The following is a 20,722-nucleotide window of genomic DNA, read 5'->3' as shown; positions in this document are numbered from 1 at the left end:
GAGCCTGTTTCCGATTCTGTGTCTCCCTCTCTCTCTGCCCCTCCCCCGTTCATGCTCTGTCTCTCTCTGTCCCAAAAATAAATAAAAAACGTTGAAAAAAAAATTTAATAAAAAAAAAAGAATGGATACAGTGTTAACTTAAAATATCCAGAGTGGTATCAAAGACTGGCCATAAGTACTTTGGGTGGGATGAGAAAATGCAAACTAAGTGTTTTCATATCTGAGGTGTCTGATTAAACACTCACCACGGGTGCCTGGGTGGCTCAGGTGATTAAGCAGTCACGCGAGGTCATGATCTCACAGTCTGTGGCTTCAAGCCCTGCATTGGGCTCTGTGCTGACAACTCAGAGCCTGGAGCCTGCTTTGGATTCTCTGTCACCCTCTCTCTCTGCCCCTCCCCGCTGGCACTCTGTTTCTGTCTCTCTCTCAAAAATAAATAAACATTAAAAAAAAAAATCCCTGGAGTTCACTAATGAATACAGTATATGTTGCAAACACAAAACCTCCTTTTTTATCTGGCTATTAAAGTTCTGTAGAAAGACTGATGTGCCCTTTAATATAAATGAGTAATCTTGAGGTGCCTGGGTGGCTCAGTCTGCTAAGTGTCTGACTTGATTTTCAGCTCAGGTCATGATCTCATAGTTAGTGGGATTGAGCCCTGCGTTGACAGTGTGAAGCCTACTTGGGATTCTCTCCCTCCCCCTGCTCTCTCTCTCTCTATCTCAAAATAAATAAATAAACATTTAAATGGCTGATCTTAATTTCATTTCTTTGTCTTTTTTTTTTTTTTTTTTTGTAGGGTGCTCGGGGCTTAGATGGAGAACCTGGGCCTCAAGGTCTCCCTGGTGCACCTGTAAGTAGTTTTCCTTTTACAAGACCCAATGACAGATTCTTTAGCAATGATCAGTAAAGATTATTTGCTCTGTGTGTGTGTGCATGTGCATGCATGTCTTCCACATGTGAATAATTAAAGTAGTAAAATGGGCAATAGTTTTTATATTTATTTAAACAAATTTTAATCATGACGAGCATCACTTTCTTGGACAAAGAGAATGTTCTTTTGACTTGGAATGGATTTTTGTTTTTCTTATCGGTGAAGTCAAAATGTTGAGTTTTTACATTTGTTGTGTTTTCCTTTTGTTTTGGTTGCCAGGATGCTTAGAGTCACAGTAACCATCTATTACTATATTTCAGTTGCTTGGATAATTCTTTTTCTTTTCTATGATTTCTGACCTCATTATTCTATATTTTGACTGTCACATGCACATGTGTCCTTATTACGGGCTGCCTCACACCTTTTCTAGCAATAAATACAAAGCCGTCTATTAATAACCGCTTTGATCACAGAAAAAGTAGAGAAGGTATAATTAAAATAGAATCTCCAACTATCAAGCTCCTATGGCCCAGTGGGAAAGACAGAATGTAACTATGTTGTACATTACAAGATCAAGCACTAGAATATGTGGTGGAGGTAACCCATGCAAGAGGATCTTAGAGGCAGGTTGACCTGGAAAGCCATTCTGGGGGGGATGGGCAGCAGAGTACAGGTGAGAAAGAACACTGTTGGTGGTGATGGGGGTATGTGTTGTCATAGGGGCTGTTACTGTCTGGCATTGTAAGTTTCTACTGAGAAGATGAAATTGAATAGATGAGGTAGGATCATATTATGGAGTACTTTTAATGCCAATCTTAGCAGTTTGAACTGATATAGTAGCAATAGGAAGCCATTTGAGATTATAGAGTGGTTATGCAATTCAACAAAAGCTGTATTTTAGGAAGACACATCCTCTATTACCGCCTATACCATAAATCAACATTAGCCAGATAATTTTGACAGGAACCCCTATCATTGCCTGGAGAATGAAATAATATGGGGACAAGATTGGCAACTGATCCAAACCTCAACTCAGCAAGATAGTCAATGCATTTAGCTGATATGTAGACATAGTTACTGATGTCAAGGTTATCTGCAGCATGGATCTTAATTTTATTATACCTATACATCCAAAGAACACAGAAGCTTTATCCATTTAAAATGAAATCAAAAGACACGTAAGTCTCAGTTATCCCCATGGCAATATAAATTTTTAAGACAATGTAATTTTATAAAAAGATTTCTCGAGGGGCGCCTGAATGGCTAAGTTGGTTAAGTGTCCGACTTCGGCTCAGGTCATGATCTCATGGTACGTGAGTTTGAACCTCGCATCAGGCTGTGTGCTGACAGCTCAGAGCCTGGAGCCTGTTTTAGACTCTGTCTCCCCCCCTCCACCCCCATCCCTCCCTGGCTCACACTGTCTCTTTCTCAAATAAACATTAAAAAAATTATAAAAAATAAAAAGATTTCTTGAGCTAGGCATCCAAGTCAGAGCAAAGGTTGAAAGAGCAGTAGTAAGGTAATATGGATGGAGTTTTATAATTTCAAAAGTCTCTCAATAAGTGACTTCTGCTTGTATTAACAACATTTTATTTTCATACAGGGTGATCAAGGACAGCGAGGACCTCCAGGAGAAACAGGTCCCAAGGGAGATAGAGTGAGTTCCAATTAGTGTTAATCACTATAAACATGGTGCTTTTTGGTGTCCTCTGATTCTGCTTACCTCTTTGATGTGTCCTAAGTATTGTGATAAATGAGCATGTCTTGTCTATCCTTGCCTTTCTGCCCTGCAGGGACCTCAAGGTTCTAGAGGAATTCCTGGTGTCCCTGGATCCAAAGGAGACACGGTATGTCCTGAGCTACAGTTATCAAGCACATTTTTCAAAGTGATTATTAACTTGTAATAAAACTTTAGAAAATAATGAAGGGAAGAAGGCTGTGACTATTTCTGAGAGACAGTCTGTTTCTTTGTGTGTCTGTAGGGCTTGCCAGGTGTGGATGGCCGTGATGGGATACCTGGAATGCCTGGAACAAAGGTAGCTGTGTGGCCCTGGCCAACCAAGCACAACATTTCCATTACTACATTACTGGGAAATGTATTTAGCTGGCTTTGGCTTTTCTCCTCCTTTTAATTTTTAAATCAAGTGTCAGCTGAAAATACTATTAGAATAGTATGTTTCTTTACTTGGTTTTAGGAACTCAGTAAAATTGCCCTGTTAATGAAAGTCGCTGAAAGAAACTGTGTATTTTGGTTAAATTTATGTCCTAAGTCCATCGTCCTCCTCCCCCCTCCCTGAACTGGATCATATTATAAAAGTGCATGTAAGGTCAGATGTAGAGATTATCCTTCTACTTAGAAGGTCTGTGTCCTTTCCTTTCTTGAAAGAAATTAAGCAGTTCATACAAGTCCAATGATGCATACAAACTTCTTTTTTCAGGGTGAACCAGGGAAACCTGGGCCTCCTGGTGATGCAGGATTGCAAGGGCTACCTGTAAGTATTTGAGTCTTTAAATGTTTATTGGTTTGGGTACATATTTTGAAAGTATGAATTTTAGGGAGAAATAACTTGATAAGTTCTGGGGAACATATATGATACTTTAATTTTATATTTTTACAGTTTTACATTTTCTACTTTTTTCTGAATAACTAGCTATTTCTCTAATAACTATACTAAGCTTTAATTTTATCTTCTATCTTTAGTTCACTCAATTTGTCTTATTTCACTAACCCTGAGCTATGGGCCAGGGTCATATACTTCCTCCTACTTTTAACCAGTTCTGAAGTTCTTGTTAGCAGAGTTGAGCCATAAGAGGGTTGAGAGTATGTTCATAGGACAATGTGAGATATAAGATACCATTTTTTTTGATGTGTGGTATTCTGAATTATTCAAATTGGTGTTTCCCTGCATTAATGTGGCTGGAGACTAATGTGGATTATACAGATGTATTCTTGGAAACACATGTTTCAAAGTTACAAAGGGATACTTGGTGATTTGAGGACTGGCCACAATTTATTATGATATCTGTCTGACATTTCAAAATAACCAGTGAGAGAACATTAGGACTCCCAATAGTACCAAATTTTAGTTAGAGCCAGCATTCTCCTGCCATTTTTTTTCCTACTTATGCGTTAGCGATTCAGTAGGTAGGTCCTTGTTTTGTTATTCTGTACCTCAAATCATGCTGGTAGTAGAAGCTCCTATTGACCTGAAAATAGTACTGGATTATAATTTGGAAATTCATGCTTGAAAAATAACTTTAGTTTAGAGGCAGGATTTGCCTAAGGGTGTTCAGACTTAACAAGCCAGATACAGTGAAGCAATTCCTTCTAAACTGTTCAGAATTTGGGAACTAGGGAGAATCTCCCTCACATTAAAGCTTTGCTGCTGTCACGATCCCCTCGGCCCCTCGGCATGAAGTGAGCACGGCACCTGCAGATTCTCAGGTGAAGTGATTCAACCCGTGTTCTGTATGCGCTCTTTCAGGGTGTACCTGGGATCCCTGGAGCAAAGGGTGTTGCTGGTGAAAAGGTAAAAGATTAAACCTTTTTAATTAGTACTTTTCTCTATTTCTTTATTTTTTCGTTAGTGTGTTTTATTTATCATTTTTAGTATTTCCAGCCTGACTTTTATTTTTGACTCTAAGCAGAAATGAAAAAGGCTTTATGGCTTCAAATGCTATTCTCTTTCCTAGCTGCAAACAGAATACTTTGACAAAGTGTTGCTGATTAGACTTCCTTCCTGAAAGTGTCATCCTTTGCCAGTAGAAAACAGACAAAGTGTTACTGTTCTTTACCACTTAAAATAAGGAAATTGTTACTAAGCCATAGAAATTATGTCACAATTAAAAACAACAGGTGAAAGAAAAATTAAAGGGAGAAGACATAGCTTTGAATAAAATAGATAAAATGTGAATAATGTAGAATTTGGTCACTACCAGGTTATATGGCTACAGCTCTCTAATTATAGGGGTCCGCAGCATCTTTAAAGAGCAGAGATGTTCCCTAATAAGTAGACTGTGACAGACTGATGGTGCAGATGACATCGCAGACATGTGCTTTCCCTGGAGCTTGCTGGCAGGGTTTTTCTCAACAGCACATCCTCTTACTCCTCATGTTCACAGGATTCTTTTTAATTTTAATAGTGTCAGTGTCAGGTAAAAGGGCTCAAAGAAAGGTATTGGAGACAGAAGTGGTAAAGGAAAGACACATATAATTAATATTGTGAAGAAAGAAAACTTTTCTCATATTCTTGTCTGGCTAATGACCTTCATTTTTTTGACATTTGACCTTCACTTTTGGACTTTTTGACACCTTTACTATACTTGTGGGAATAACAGAACATTATCCTGAATCTGAAAAACTTTTTAATGTATCCACTAAGAAAGAGATTCTACATCTTCCCAAATTCTCAATGTGAAATTGGGAAATTAATGCTATTTAGGTGTCAGAAATGCCTGGTCTGGCCTAGACAGGTTGATGATATGCTTACTTGCTGTCTGAATTACCCTGAATGTTGCTCTTTACCTTTAGGGTAACACAGGTGCTCCAGGGAAGCCTGGTCAATTGGGGAATTCAGGGAAACCGGTAAGATGCCATGAGTTACCTTTCCTTATATTATAACCTGTTGCAATCAGTGAGCAAAGAATTAGGGAGTGTTAACTTTTTCTTTCCTTGCTTTCCTCATAACAGGGCCAACAGGGGCCTCCAGGAGAAGTGGGACCCCGAGGACCCCGAGGGCTTCCTGTGAGTACTCCTTTTCTGTAGAACCTTCCAAGGTGCCTTCTCAGGGTTTTGCTGGGTGTTCTTCCAATCATTTGTTCATTTATCCATGAATGCCTTCTGGTGTTTGAGCATGTCCTAGCCGAGAGAGACAATGGAATGGGAATGCTATTCATGTATACACATGCTTTTTTTAAATTCAGAAAGTGGAAATAAAACTTAAAAAATGTTTAAAATATGTTTAAAAAGCATGATGACCGTTTTTGCTCTCATCTCATGTTGAGGGAAGTATTTTAGTATGGTTAAAGAACAATAGTACTGAGACATAATTCATGTACTATATAATCCACCCATTTAAAGTATACAATTTATTGATTTTTAGCATATTTGTGGAATTATGCAACCATTACCACAGTCCATTTTCAACATTTTCATCATCCAAAAAAGAAACTCTGTGTCCACTTGCAGTCACTCAACACTTCCTCCCAATCTTCTCAGCCCTACTCAACCACGAATCCACTTTCTGTCTCTGTAGATTTACCCGTTCTGAAAATATCATATAAATGGTATCATACAATTATGTGGGTTTTTTAGTGATTGGCTTCTTTCAACATGTTTGAAGTCTTAGCTATGCTGTAGCATGTATCCGTACTTCATTCCTTTTTATTGGTGAATAATTTCAGTTGCATGGATATACCAAATTTCATTCATTCTTTCATCCACTGATGGACATTTGGGTTATTTCTGCTTTTTGGCCATTATGAATGATGCTACTGTGAAAATTTTTCTGAGTTTTTGTGTGGTCACATGTTTTTATTTCTCTTGAGTACAATACCTAGAAGTAGAATTTCTATGTCATGTGAGAACTATGTTTAGGTTTTTGAGAAACTGCCAGACTTTTTTTAGTGTGAGTTTGTAAATGTGCCTATTTTGCATCAAATATAGCAACGTAGATTTTCCCTTTAACCCTTAGCGAGAAACTGATTAGGAAATTAAACGTTAATGTGAACTTTAAAAAATTCTCTCTGGCCTTCAGTATAAGTTCTTGTTTTCAAAATCTGCTGAGTATCAAAAAGAATTCCAAGTGAGAACACAGAATTATTTCTAAATATTGTTGTTACAATCTTTTAAAGCATTTCATGAGCATGTTGAATGAGGATTTTCATGTTTGAGGGAAGTGAAATATTCCAGGTGTCTTGTGACATGAGGGGAATTTTTCCATTTCTCATGGATGTTTGTCAATTGACCTCTACCAGGTGGTTTCCAAAAGTTTCTCTGCAGCCAAAGAAACTAGCTATTGCCCCTCATTATGCTCCTTGCTCCCTCGCTGCTCACTTATCCTTTTCTTCTCTCTTGCTTGAAGCCTGCAAATTTCTAATTAAAATACTTTCCTTAAATTGACTGCCAAAGCAATGAGTTTGTAGCTAGATCACATTCCTAAAACAATGAAGATTCTCCATGACTGGTCCAGAAAGATTTAACAGTGTGGGAAAGGGGCACTGAAACTTTGAGAATGTTGGCTATTAAGTCTAGTGTTCACTTTGTAGAGCAGAAAACAGTAAAGTTGAAGGAGCACCTGCTGTGTGTGAGGACCACACAGTGAAGCACAAAATGTGACACAGTAGAGAGGGCTTGGCCCATCATCAGTTAAGTGCCATGGGATATATCAAGAACCAGAGGCAGAACTGCGGAAGGAGATGGGGTGGGAGTGTTTACTTCTTTTATGTGAGGGCAGGCAGATCTGTTATGCCTATATCTGTTCTGCCTATGTTTCAACCTGATTCAGGTTTTGATTTTTGCGTTTCTGTAAATGTCTAGGTTCTCATTGCAGCTCAAAGCTTTGGTGTTTTTCTTCGGTCATGATTCCTATCTCTAGTAGGACCCGCTGATTCTACCACCTCCTTTTGAAGGTCTCTTACATTTGACTCTTCTTTTCTAAGCCGACTTCCACTGTCCTGGCTCAGATCATTAGCTGCTGCTTGGATAATCCGTTGTCTCCTGATTTGCCTCCCCAGCTTGTCTATCCTTCCTCTACCAGTGTTTCCCAACAAGGTACTCCTGGCATCTTGGTTGGGATAATTCTGTGTTCCCCAGGACCTTACCCTAGAACTCCAGTAGTGTTCCCATGGCCATGGTGACACACAAAAGTATCAGGCACCATTTCAGAGGCCTGGGGACTGGCTGTGACACCAGCTGTGCAGACTGCCATCCTGGTCTTTTTGAAGTATGCCTTCTGTCATCACTTCTCTTCTTTATTTACAAATCTTCCATGGATCTCCACTGGCAATTAAAGAAAGTACCAAATCTTAAACTGTTGGTTTTCCCTCTAGTTTTATGTTCCACTTCTGCCTTGCTCAGAGCCAGCCTGTGTTCAAGTCAAGCTGGACTCCATGCTAATTTCCAAATAGTCTCTGTACTTCTCAGCCTGCCTTTCTTTTCTTATGCTCTGCACTTAGATGGCTTTCTTCTCAATGTCTCATGTGTCTTCTTAGATGTGATTAAAATGTTAATTCTATAATGAAACCATCTCTGATTATGTCCCATCCTCCAGATAGAAGTGCTGTCTCCTTATTCTGAACCCTACAACCCTGGGCCCCTGAAAACTTTTTTAAATTAATTAATTTTATTTATTGTTTTAGATTTTATTTAAATCCAAGTTAGTTAACATATAGTGTAATAATGGTTTCAGGAATAGAATTTAGTGATTCATCACTTACATATGAACCCAGTGCTCATCCCAACAAGTGTCCTCCCTAATACCCATCACCTATTTTGCCCTCCCCCACCCACCTGCCTTCCAGCAACCCTCAGTTTGTTCTCTGTATTTAAGAGTCTCTTATGGTGTGCCTCCCTTGTAGCCCCTTGCTGTGGAAACAGCGGGGATGCAGGGACACCTGTGATCCGCCTTGGTGGTCCCTACATATCTTTACTCAGGGCCTGTCGCAAGGTGGTGCTTAATAAATATTTCTTAAAATGAACTGAATTGGAGGTATAATAAATCTTGCTATGCTGCTTATGTTGGTAATAACTGACTTCTCACCAACTATAAATTTTATAGAAAAGTGTCACGAGAGGTTCTAAGTATTAGAGTTCTGGAGCAGAGTTTTAACATCAAATCTACTTAGTGAAGGATACGTTTATTCTTTCATTTTACATCATTAAATTTAGTTTCATAGATAAGGGTTCACACATTTTCAACTATTCCTCACAAGTTTTAGCAGTTTTTCCTGAAAATGTCAAATTGAAAAGCTGAGTAGAAGGAATGAAAACCTATTTCTAATGTGTCCTACTAATGGACCAGGCTAATTGGAGCATGTCTTTGAAATTAAGTGGTGTTCCCCTTTCCAAACCATTGTTCTAACAGCTTTAGCCAATGCCACAGCAAGATATATGGGAGGTTTTTTTTGTCACCACCAGTGATGACATATGAGCACATATCTTTACCAGTTGGATCGTGCTTCTGGCTTTCTCAGTCACACTCTACTGCTTTTCACTTGGATCTGGGTGACTCCTGGTTTACAGCAGGCTTATGGCTGGGGCCTCGGATCCAGTGGCTCCTGGTCCATTTCCGTCTTTCAGGCTCCCCAGAACTTGCCAGGGCTTTTGTTGAGAGAGTTGTGTTTGCTCTGCTCTCATGATTCTGACTGGGATGAGCGAGCGCCATGCTGATCTGCTTCCAGTTTTCTGAAGATTATACACTCCTGGAGTACAGAAACCTCTCTCATTTCTCTTGAAGTTCTACCCCCACCTATCGTAAACAGCTCTGGTCACAGAGGTCCCCATATGGTGTGTTGTCGAATGGTCGAAACTGCCTTCCTGTGCCACCCAGGCCATGGAATATTATCCCTGTCAATAATTTGTGAAGCAGCTGTGGTGGTTATAGATTTTGATCTGCCTCCATGTGTGCAAGAATATTTAAACCTACACCAGAGAGAAATAAAACTATACAATGCTGTAAAATTGAATAGATTTTTAAAATATCTTTGTGGCAAACCTAAAAATTACCATTGCACTAGGACTAATAACATCTTCTAATATTACTATGAAAATGGTTTTGTAAAAGCAACAATCTGTAGAAATCATAATTGATCTTCTGGGTTAATCAGCATCCTTTTTCCCAGAGAGAGGCACTTAAGTATATACTCCAGACTAAGTATAATGATTTATAATTTCTCGCTTCCAAAATTAGCATAGTACTAAGAATAATGTTCATTCTTCATCTAGTTAGCATTTTCGGTAATCAGGCAAATGCAACCACCATCAAAATCTAGAGGACAATGGAATAAAATCCAGAATTTTTTTTTTGCAAAATAAGTATGATAACATCAGTATAATGAAATAGATTTTTCCATAATATTTTAAAAGTCTCGTAGCTCTATTTTAAAAGGGAGAGTTCCAAGTGGAATAATTTGTCTGTATTTATTGAAATTAGTTTTACAAAACAGCTCCCAGTATTTATTTATAAAGAAGGCGCCTTCTCGGTGGTTAATGGTCTTGATAGAAACTAGAGAAATGAAGATTGCAGACTTTTTTTTTTCCAAGAGCAATTTTTACACTCAAAGAAATGGGAGATTTGAAACGCAAAGAACAATTTAATTAAACATTTGATTAAAAAACATAATTTTGACTGATTTCTTTAGGCCTTGGGTAAAATCTTGGATAAAAACAGTAACTAATGTTTACAGTGCTTACTATGAGCCAGACACTGTTCTAAGTGCTTTATGTATCTATTCAATCCTCTCAAAAACCCTATGAGATAGGTACCGCTTTTATCCCCACTTCATAGGTAAGGAAACCGAGGCACCGAGAGGTGAAGTTATGAGCCTGGAGTTGGCTGATGCACAGCAGGGTCAGGACCTGGCAGTGGGGCTCAGTGCCTGTGGCCTCATCTCCAGTACCTTGCCAGCTCTAGTCAAGGCTCTGCAGGATGGTTTTCATTTGAAGTTAGCTTGCCAGATTCTAATGGTACAAGGCATATTTAGCAAATTTAAAATTTTGGTGTTTATGGAATTTTCATAATGAGCATTTAACAAAAGTTTACGTAAAGCTGGTGAAGACAAACAAATATGACATGAATCCACACAGATTCCTGGGTCTTACCTCAGAACTACAAAATAAGAATATATGGGAGCAAGGAGGAGGGAAGCAGAAGGAGGAGCAGGGAGATGGAGTGGTGGAAGATGTCTGGTGAAATATAGTTCTTTTAGTGTTTATTTAGTTTAAGAGACAAAGAGAGAGAGCATGTGTGTATGTGAGCATGGGGGAGGGGCAGAGAGAGAGAGAGAGACAGAGAGAGGGAGAGAGAGAATCCCAAGCAGGCTCTATGCTATCAGTGCAGAGCCTGATGCAGGGCTCAATCCCATGAATTGTTAGATCATGAACTGAGCCGAAATCAAGAGTCAGACACTCGACCGACTAAGCCACCCAGGCACCCCAAGGGAACTATATTTCTAAAACACTCTTTGGGGGATTCTAATGCACAGCCATAGTTGGGAATCACTGGTAGAGGGTCTGCATCTTTTTTAAAGCATTGATTGGCTTCTTAAATAGGGAGGAGTTGGCAGATGTGTCTGAACATATTGGAGATATATATGGTGGCACCGAGCATCCAAGAGAAAAATAAAGCCTTTTAATGTTCCTCATTTTTTTTTTAATGGTAGGGTTCTGCCTTTTTTTCTGGTCCCTTACAATTTTTTTCTTGTTACAAATCAGAACTCTTGTTGTCACAGGGTTTGTAAATATTAGCCACTGAGCAGAAAAGCCATATTCCTACCAGTCTCCCTTGACCTCATCTGAGAATATGGTAATCACCACAGCTTTTGAAAAACAGGAGGTTTACATTTATTTAGCACACCTGTGGTTCCAAGGTCATGGTTAATTGCTCCCTACAACATGTGTTTAATCTATGTTTTTAAAGATTACTATTTATATTTTGAATACTCATGTTCATCTTACTCACAGGTGAAATTCTAGAACTTAGAAAATGTTTTTAGAATACATAGAAATCGTAAGAATGGCCATCAGAAAATCTTGTCCTAACACTCTATTTGTAACTGCTTGGTCATTGTTGTGTGAAAATAAACATCACCTTTGTCAAACTTGAGATGATTTCTATAGAAATACCTATGTTTCAAATGGCCAAGAACCTGCGTGGCTCAGTCAGTTAAGTGTTCATGCTCTCTTTCTCTCAATAAAATAAATAAAATTAATCTCTTAAAAAAATAAAATAATATGACCAAGAATTTAAAGGGTGGAAGAGAAATAAAAACGAGTAACACATGCTGAAAAATGCTTGTAATTTTACTGATCCTCTAGTCCTAGTCTAGTCCTCTGGGTGTGCTGAGCTCGTGGGTGTAGAAGTTCAGCAGAACAGACTGTCTACACTGGGGTTCTGAGCCATTCATACGTGTTGCCAAAGTCCTGCCAGCAGCTGGAAAACACTTACGAATTGACTAATAAGAGCTCCCGAAAGACAGAAAAAATAAGATACCAGCAGAGAAAAATATTTGTCTTTGGAAAAATAATCCCTACAAGAAAGAAATGAAAAGTTATATAATCCTCTATTTTAACTTAGCCCTTTGGTTTGTGAAAGAGAAAAAAAGTACATCAATCATCTTTATTTTGGCATAATGGTTCACTTATTTAGAAGTGAATACTTGAGTTTGTGTCAAGAACTGCTTTCCTCTTCTGATATCATTAATTAGTTTTCCCACTGATGACTATTAATTATTCTGTGAATTAAAGTCATGTTAGCCCAATGACATTTAGGATCTTAATCATGATGCAGTTCAGAAATTATTGAAAATGCCAGCAGAACAGACATACTGAAGAAAATCTGTCTTGAACTTTCAAGTGCTGGGCTAAATTAATGGGATGGAATCCAGTCTTTTATATTTATATTTACATTTATATTTATATTTATATTTATATTTATATTTATATTTATATTTATATTTATATTTATATTTATATTTATATTTATATTTATATATGGATAGAATCTATCACAGTGGCTGGTTTCTTACATGTTTCCAGTGCCCATACTCGAAGGTCGCTGCCTCAGGCTTCTAAGCTGCTCACAAGGGTTAAGGGCTAATGTACCATACAAACTTATATCCTAGACAAGCTGCTTATATAAACATTTTTTATAAAGTATTTAAGAGCTTTTCATTTAAATCACCTGTAATTCATTTGAAACAACTGCCACTTAATTATAGCTCCAAGCTAGAGATCTGTAATTTAGCAAACATTTCTTAATCCTTTAAAAAAACCTGGAAATTCAGAATGATGATAGATCTTGACACTTAGTTCAAATTATAGATAAATGAATAGTATATGGGCCAGATCAGGATAATCTTAGCAGAAGCATTTATATATATCAAAGGGGCATCTGGGTGGCTCAGTTGGTTAAGCATCCAACTTTGGCTCAGGTCATGTTCTCCCGGTTGGTGAGTTTGAGCCCTGAATGTGGCTTTCTGCTGTCATCCTCTGCGCCCCCCCTGCCCCTCCCCTGCTTGCACACTCTCTCTCTCAAAAATAAATAAACATTAAAAAATATATAAATACCAAAAATTAATATGAAGTTTTTGTGTCATTTTAAAGTAAAATGAAGTCAAAAGACTACTTTCATTTTTATTTATACCGCCCAGGAAATGTGATTATTTATCCAATAGCCTTGTGTTCAGTTTAGTTGAATATGTGTTCAAAATAAACGTTTATCAGACTGCATAAAACTGTATGAGGTTCTTGGGGAAAGAAATTGAAGAATTCATGTCTCCTTTTCTCAAAAGGCTTAGAGTTTCAAATAAAAAATTGAAGTTGGCTCAGAAAATGAAATGTTGCTTTTGGTGCATTTTCATTATAAATTGTACTTTCCAAAGTTTATTTAATCTTTTAAGATATGTTTAGAACAAGAATGTGTAGAACAAAGAATTTTGTATGTCAGAAACTTTGTAAATTTCTATTATCTCTTTTTGAAGTTGCATTAGTAACTTAAAGATAAACATCCCTGTCCTGTTTCTCTTTTTTCACTCTTTTGTGGTTCAAGATCTTTCACCAGACGCTGCATTAAAATGTACCGTAGACCTGAAATTTACTCTGTGTTTAGGCATTCTGCGGAATTCAAAATTAATATACCTATACCTCAAGGGCACATAATCTAAATGAGAGGATAAAACATATACACAAATAGCCATAATATAAGTTATAGTGTGACTTAGATGCTGAAAATTACTAATTGTCATTTCACATGGATGTATCAGACATCATTCTTATCTAATGGTTTGTAATCACAATGAACAGTTAACACATTCACTGAAGGATGAATAGTGGGGAGGCTGTGGGCATTTTATGTAACAACGTTGAACTTGGGGAGAATACTTTGATGACTTTTATATTTAAACAAAAACCTAAGCAGAATGTTATTTTATTGACATAGTAATTAAGCATTTGAGTTCTGGCAAACTGTCCAGTTGACAGTCATGTTTGTGTTTTTCCAGGGCAGCAGAGGTGAAATAGGACCAGTGGGACCCCCAGGACCACCAGGTAAACTGGTGAGTAATATTTCCAGTCTCCAGCAGTTTATACGCTTCATACAAAACATGGTCAACTTGTAAAAATAAGCAAGGAGAGAAAAACAATGTGCGAAGAGTGATTTAATCATCCTTGCTTGATTTCTACTGTGCTGTGAATGTGTGAAAATGTAAATGCGGAATTTCACATTATATCTAGGATACCCCCAGAGGGTGTTTGAATCAGTGTGGACTGTAGCATACATTTTGAAACGAGGAGAGACACGAAGTGCTACATTTGGCCTCTGGCTGTTCTTGAAATTGAAGAGAAATGTGTGAATGCTGCCTTTGACTTCTCTGAGTAGGCTTGTTTACACAGCCAGAGAAGCACTACCATTGCACGGGCTCCACTGAAAGAGCCCACTGTTGGAGGGGGGGGAGCGCAAACCTGGGAACTGAGGACCTCAGAGGTGGGACAGAGCGGGTGGAGGGACTCGCCTATTTCTTCCTTAGACTGTGGGAGAGAGGCAGATTTGAGGAGCAGAGCTATACCAACCACAGCACATTTATTTTAGACAGGAGTCAACACACCCGAGGTTGTGTCTGCCTTGCATGCTTGCGGTGTTGCAGTAACACTGATTTGGGAGATTCTGTGTTTGTTTTTCAGGGTTCTCTGGGTAGTCCTGGCCTCCCTGGCTTGCCTGGCCCCCCTGGACTTCCTGGAATGAAAGGTGACAGGGTAAGCCAGCCCTCCAAAAAGTTCCTTATGTTTTCATTTTTACTATGAGAAACCAAGCTGTGTGTTTGGCACGTGGAGATTTTTATAGCAATGATCATAGGCAGTGATCAAGAGAGGCATCCTAAATTACTGAGAGTTGGGATCAAGAAGCAAAAGAAATCTAACATAATAATTTCTCAGAAGGAAAAAACGAAAGTTGAGAAAAGTAAAAATTTCAGTTGTAATCATACTTCCTGTTTAGTTTTAAATTTACATTCCTACCAGTCAGGTTTATGTGGGCGTGAACAGAGAACACCCCAAGTTTTCAGCTTTTGGACAACTGTCAGTTTCTCCAGGTCTCACCTGACTGTTGTTAGGTTGTGAGGAGAGGAGCAAGACCTCGTCTGTCACATCATTCATATGTGTCCTTGTCTGCCAGCCTGATATGGGAAGTTGGTTCATTTGAAATTATGTAGTTGAATTATCTCAAAATATTGAAAAAGTATTATATTTTATTCAATACAGGGAGCAGTTGGTGAACCTGGTCCAAAGGGTGAACAGGTGGGTCCAATCAGAAGAATATGAGATGCAGTGAGTAATGCATATTAATGTACCTCACCAGCAGGGGGCACTGGCTGGTTTATGGTGTGAATAAAAAGATGGAGGCTAGCAGTTTTGCTCAATGTGCTTCATAGTGTGTGAAAGCTAGAATTTAGTTTTGTCTGTAACCTTATCTACTACTTCAATAAGCTGGAGCTGATGATGGCTCTGCCTCCAAGACCACACATTGTCCTTCCTATGAAAAGAGTGTCCCTGGCTCTGATTCACAGGATTGGTTTACTTGTAACTGATAGAGCCTTCTATAGCCACATCATCATATTTTGAGTTCTTCTGTATCAAGACTTTAACAAATAAATTATGAACATGAATTATAATTAATCCTTTTTCTGGGTTCCTTTTTCTACAGTGAAAGCCTTTTTTTTTCAAGGAATACCTAATTTTATTTACTTATTTATTTTTTAAAGTTTATTTATATTGAGAGAGATAGAGACAGTTTGTGGGGGAGGGGTAGAGAGATAGGGAGAGAGAATCCCAGGCAGGCTCCATGCTGTCAGCACAGAGCACGATGTGGGGCTTGAACTCATGAAATCATGAGATCAAGACAAGACCTGAGCTGAAACCAAGAGTCAGACACTTACCGACTGAGCCACCCAGGTGCCCCAAGGAGTACCTAATTTTAAAATTGCTGGATACAATAATTAATCCTTAAGTTTAGAAGAAACTCAACCTCACCTTCTATCTTTTCTCTAGGCTCTCTTCTGATTTAGACTAGCCACTGACAGATTGAGAAGCCATTGGGAGCATTTTGTATTTCTGCATGATCCAGGGGGCACTGTGGGCACTTAGGAATGCTTATCCATGTTGACTGGTTAAAACTGAGGCAAGGAACTGAGAATTCAAATTGTGACTTTTAATCTTAATTTTTAGGGTTCCTCTGGTGAAGAAGGAGAAGCAGGAGAAAGGGGTGAACTTGTAAGACATTTTGTTCTGGTTAATGATGAGCTGTACTGATTTCTAATTGTATTAGAAACATATTTTTTCTTTGCTACTGTCACTTGCTGACTTCTACAGTGGCTACAATGTTTCTTACATAAACTAATGACTTCCCAAGACTGCAGCCAAGATCAAGTAAAGCACAGGGGAAACCCCAAAACTGATAGACCTGGCCTTAAGCCTTTGGAGAATAAAGTATTCTCTTATAGGTGGTGAATTTTCTTGTGGCTTTACACCTAGACATTCCAAGTGATTCTTATAGGACTGTAGAAAGTCTGTGAATAGTGCCTATCATGGAAACAAAATTAATTTTATTAGGGTTACAAAGCTGTGGCTCACAAGTGTGACTGTAGGTATTCTCTGTAGTCTAAAACCTTCCAAAGAAGTGACCTCCATCTCCAGAGGATGCTGCTGCTAAATCTCCAGGAAGGCAGTTAAGAATGAGAAAAAATTATCTTTATTGCAAGAACTGCGAGATCTGCTGGCACATCTCTATAGTTTTGACACAATCTAACATGACCTAATGTGAAAACTTACGTTTGGTCCTTTGGAGTGGTAACAGATTTCTCATAAAATAGTTCCAGAGAGCACTTAGTGCAGGAAAAAATTCTAGTAATGTTTTATTCAGATTATCAGGATTTAGAGCTAATATAAATGTAGCATCTAAATTAGGCAAAGCTCTCTATTAAGTAAATTTGAAAAGGGATTATTTTAATTTTATTTTCTGTTATAATTTTTCATTTTATGGGCTAAGAGGATGTTTTAAGTCATTCTGTTTTGTAGTGGAAATGAACTGATGTGCTAAAACTTGAGCTGAATTCACATCTAGAATTAGGGGTGGGAGATTTCTAAGTTTTATTTTTTAAGCATAAAACCATTCATATTTGGTTTGATAGACTTTTGGGGATAAGTTTTAAAACACTGTTAGAATTTCAAAAATGAAGTCATCAGGTTTAAATGTCTACTGTGTTTTGAAATAGCATGCTAGTTTGATATCTTTTGACTTACACGTTTTAATTCTCACACCTAGCATTTTAGGTCTAGTTGGGGCCTTGTAAAGTTCTGATTCAACCCTGTTATTTAACAGGTTAGCCAAAGGCTAGGAGGTTATAAAGCTCACAGAGGGTCACACAGTTAAGTAGTGGAACTGGTACTAGAATCCAAATTTTGAATCTAATGTTTTTCTGTAGTGCCAGGGTCCATCTGTTCATAGTTTTCTGTAGATTTCAGCAGCACAATAAGCTTTGAAATGTTTTTAGTAGACTATCAACTGTGAATGCATTGTTCTAATATAATTTTTTTATTGATTTAGGGAGATATAGGATTACCTGGGCCAAAGGGATCTGTAAGTACAATGAACAATAATGGTATAAAAAATAAAAATATCAATAAAACTACAGAAAATGCAATACTCTGCTTTATGAAATCACTCTATAAAATTCAATTCTTAAAGGACTTACCTTCAAGGAAATTAATGTCTAAATTTATTCGAGTAATGGATTCATCCAAAGGAAAAAAAAATACCTCACAACAATGTAAATGGATCTACCTTTTGAACTAACTACTCTGAAGGAAGTTTTTTTCATAAGTGGCTCAATAAGAATACATGGTAATTTCTTTCACAAATGGGTCATTTTTTTCATGTTTATTTACTTTTGAAAGAGAGAGAGAGGAGAGACAGAGCATGAGCAGTGGAGGGGCAGAGAGAGAGGGAGACACAGAATCTGAAGCAGGCTCCAGGCTCTGAGCTGTCAGCACAGAGCCCAATGTGGGTCTCCAACCCGTGAACCACGAGATCATGACCTGAGCCGAAGTCGGACGTTCAACCGACTGAGCCACCCAGGTGCCCCAAATGGGTCATTTTAAAAGGACTGACTTGTCCTTTGTGGTGATAAGAGTATAAATAAATTTCATTGGCAGTCTTACCATTGCAAATATTTCAGTAATTTTATCAATCTCCTGTGTGTTCTAGTTGGGGAAGTAACAAAGTCATAATGCATAAGAAAATATAACAGACAATTATTAAAGCTAGAAAATGATCATCTCATTCATCATTTTACAGAAACTAAACTGATGTCCTTAGAGATTATATGTATTCAGAATTATAGAACCAATAATAGAACCAATTATTACAACAAGACTAGTAGAACCAGTTACAGAAACCAGCAAACCTGGGGTGATTTGCTAGTTTGAAAGGAATGCACATCTAATACAAAGAAATTTTTAAAAGAGTATAAGGAGAAAAGATGAAGCTCAGACTCTAACCTCAAATGCCGCCACCACCAGCTTCTGGTTTATCTTTTTGTCCCTCCTATTTCTGGAATCTCCACTGTTCTCTGTCCCGTACAACACATTATCCTCATAGCAGCCAGTGTCATCTAGATAAAAATATAAACCCCAGTATTAATCCCTCCTCTGCATAAACCCTTCAGGAATAACATTTGGTAGAATAAAATCAGACATTGAGCAAAATATACAAGTCTTGGATAAAGTGGACTCTGCCTTGCCAACCTCACCTCTACCTCTCTGGAAGTTCATCTGTTTGCAGTGCTTTTTGCTTGGCATGCTGTGTAATGCCTTGTGCTGTTCTCCTAGCCTGAAACACTCTTCCTCTTTCCTTAGAACACCTACCTCCTGCCTAAGCAGTTAGCCCCATCCCGAGCCAGACTTTCCCCCAGAGGACCCTCCCTCCCAGACTTGGTTACAGTGCCAGCTCTGGGCTCTTTACATACACGTGAATTAAAAAGTATTAGGTCACCTGTTTACATACTGCCTCTAAACACCATTGATAGTCTCAAGCTTCAAGTAACATCTTTATGCCTAAGAATCTTTGACAGAAATATCTTACGCTTGACAAAAACATAGAGTAAACCTTGGTAGGACTTCGTAATAGAAATCCTACTTCATGGGAATGCAAGCTGGTGCAGCCACTCTGGAAAACAGTATGGAGGTTTCTCAAAAAACTAAAAATAGAACTACCCTACGACCCAGCAATTGCACTACTAGGCATTTATCCACGGGATACAGGTGTGCTGTTTCGAAGGGACACATGCACCCCGTGTTTATAGCAGCACCATCAACAATAGCCAAAGTATGGAAACAGCCCAAATGTCCATTGATGGATGAATGGATAAAGAAGATGTGGTAAAAGCTTTTATATATAATGGAGTATTACTCTGCAATCAAAAAGAATGAAATCTTGCCATTTGCAACTATGTGGATGGAACTGGAGGGTATTATGCTAAGTGAAATTAGTCAGAGAAAGACAAAAATCATATGACTTCACTCATATGAGGACTTTAAGAGACAAAACAGATGAACATAAGGGAAGGGAAACAAAAATAACATAAAAACATGGAGGGGGACAATACAGAAGAGACTCATAAATATGGAGAACAAACTGAGGGTTACTGGAGGGGTTGTGGGAAGGGGGATGGGCTAAATGGGTAAGGGGCATTAAGGAATCTACTCCCAAAATCATTGTTTCACTATATGCTAACTAATTTGGATATAAATTTTAAAAAATAAAAAATAAAACAAGTTAATAAAAAAAAAAGAAATCCTACTTCCCTCTCTAGAAATAATCAGTAATGTTCAATGGTAAGAATTCTGGTTATAAAAGGAAAAAGTGAGTGAACAATGCAGTGATCAAAATGAGTCTCATTTAAATTTGGGAGTTAACTCTTGATTTATCACCTCCCTTCCTACCCCTCTTGTCTGACACCACCCATGTAATACTGATGCAGCTGAAGTGTGTTGTCCCAGAATGGGGAAATAATTATGAGCAGACACACTTCACCTTCCTCAGTGATGTCAGCATAGACAACCTGATAAGTAGGTGAAGTCTGTACACCAGTTTCTACTTTGGCATACCACTATTCAATTGAAGGATTCTTTCCAAAGACCCAGGACCCTTGTGATGCCTTAGCCATGTTGGCCCTTGATCTCTTCATCAAAACGTCCTGTCTCTTGTTCCAGAAGTATTTCGGACATTGTCAACAAGATGATGGACTTTGAGTTGGTTTCCTTTGTTCCCTGCCAGTTCTTTAGTGCACTTCCAGACTCACTTTGGCTTCTCCTCTGGGTAGTTTTAGAAGCTGTTAAAGTTTTGCATTGTAGTCATTTGACAATTCCCAACCCTTCAGAGCACATCCTTTGTTCTCTCTGCTGACACTGTCTTTCAGGAAGTCTTTAAGCCATAATTTCATCATAGAAGCAATTCTGACAGGTTGACTTAGATGAGTATCATTTTTTCATAAAGAAAGATTGGAAAAGGCACACTTGCTGAGCTGTATTCAGATGTGTCTAGTGAAAGCCCTGCCTCACCACCTTCTCCCTTCCTTACA

At 38.2% G+C, this 20,722-nt stretch overlaps 1 protein-coding gene and 1 long non-coding RNA gene across 6 annotated transcripts in view; one reads left to right on the top strand and one right to left on the bottom strand.

Annotated features, from left to right (window-relative positions):
• COL9A1 (collagen type IX alpha 1 chain) overlaps window positions 1-20,722 on the top strand; it is a 78,569-nt gene that overhangs the window by 39,186 nt on the left and 18,661 nt on the right. For all 3 annotated transcript variants that reach the window (XM_060615863.3, XM_078447048.2, XM_078447047.2), the window contains 13 exons: window positions 800-853; window positions 2,478-2,531; window positions 2,668-2,721; window positions 2,857-2,910; window positions 3,313-3,366; window positions 4,360-4,404; window positions 5,406-5,459; window positions 5,565-5,618; window positions 14,093-14,146; window positions 14,772-14,843; window positions 15,348-15,383; window positions 16,311-16,355; window positions 17,689-17,721. In XM_060615863.3, the coding sequence (XP_060471846.2) occupies window positions 800-853; window positions 2,478-2,531; window positions 2,668-2,721; window positions 2,857-2,910; window positions 3,313-3,366; window positions 4,360-4,404; window positions 5,406-5,459; window positions 5,565-5,618; window positions 14,093-14,146; window positions 14,772-14,843; window positions 15,348-15,383; window positions 16,311-16,355; window positions 17,689-17,721 (663 nt within the window). The remainder of the gene's footprint in view (window positions 1-799; window positions 854-2,477; window positions 2,532-2,667; window positions 2,722-2,856; window positions 2,911-3,312; window positions 3,367-4,359; window positions 4,405-5,405; window positions 5,460-5,564; window positions 5,619-14,092; window positions 14,147-14,771; window positions 14,844-15,347; window positions 15,384-16,310; window positions 16,356-17,688; window positions 17,722-20,722) is intronic.
• Window positions 3,755-20,722, bottom strand: part of LOC144616390 (uncharacterized) — a 34,040-nt gene continuing 17,072 nt past the window's right edge. For 2 of the 3 annotated variants that reach the window (XR_013555662.2, XR_013555663.2), the window contains one exon: window positions 17,969-18,754. This is a non-coding gene — a long non-coding RNA (uncharacterized LOC144616390). Of the gene's footprint in view, window positions 4,082-17,968; window positions 18,755-20,722 lie in introns of those variants that run through there. The other variant, XR_013555664.2, reaches the window with a different exon arrangement.

The sequence above is a fragment of the Panthera onca genome, chromosome B2, assembly GCF_046562875.1.
Source record: "Panthera onca isolate mPanOnc1 chromosome B2, mPanOnc1 haplotype 2, whole genome shotgun sequence".
Lineage (NCBI taxonomy): Eukaryota > Metazoa > Chordata > Mammalia > Carnivora > Felidae > Panthera > Panthera onca.
This window is presented reverse-complemented; position numbering and strand designations above follow the sequence as displayed.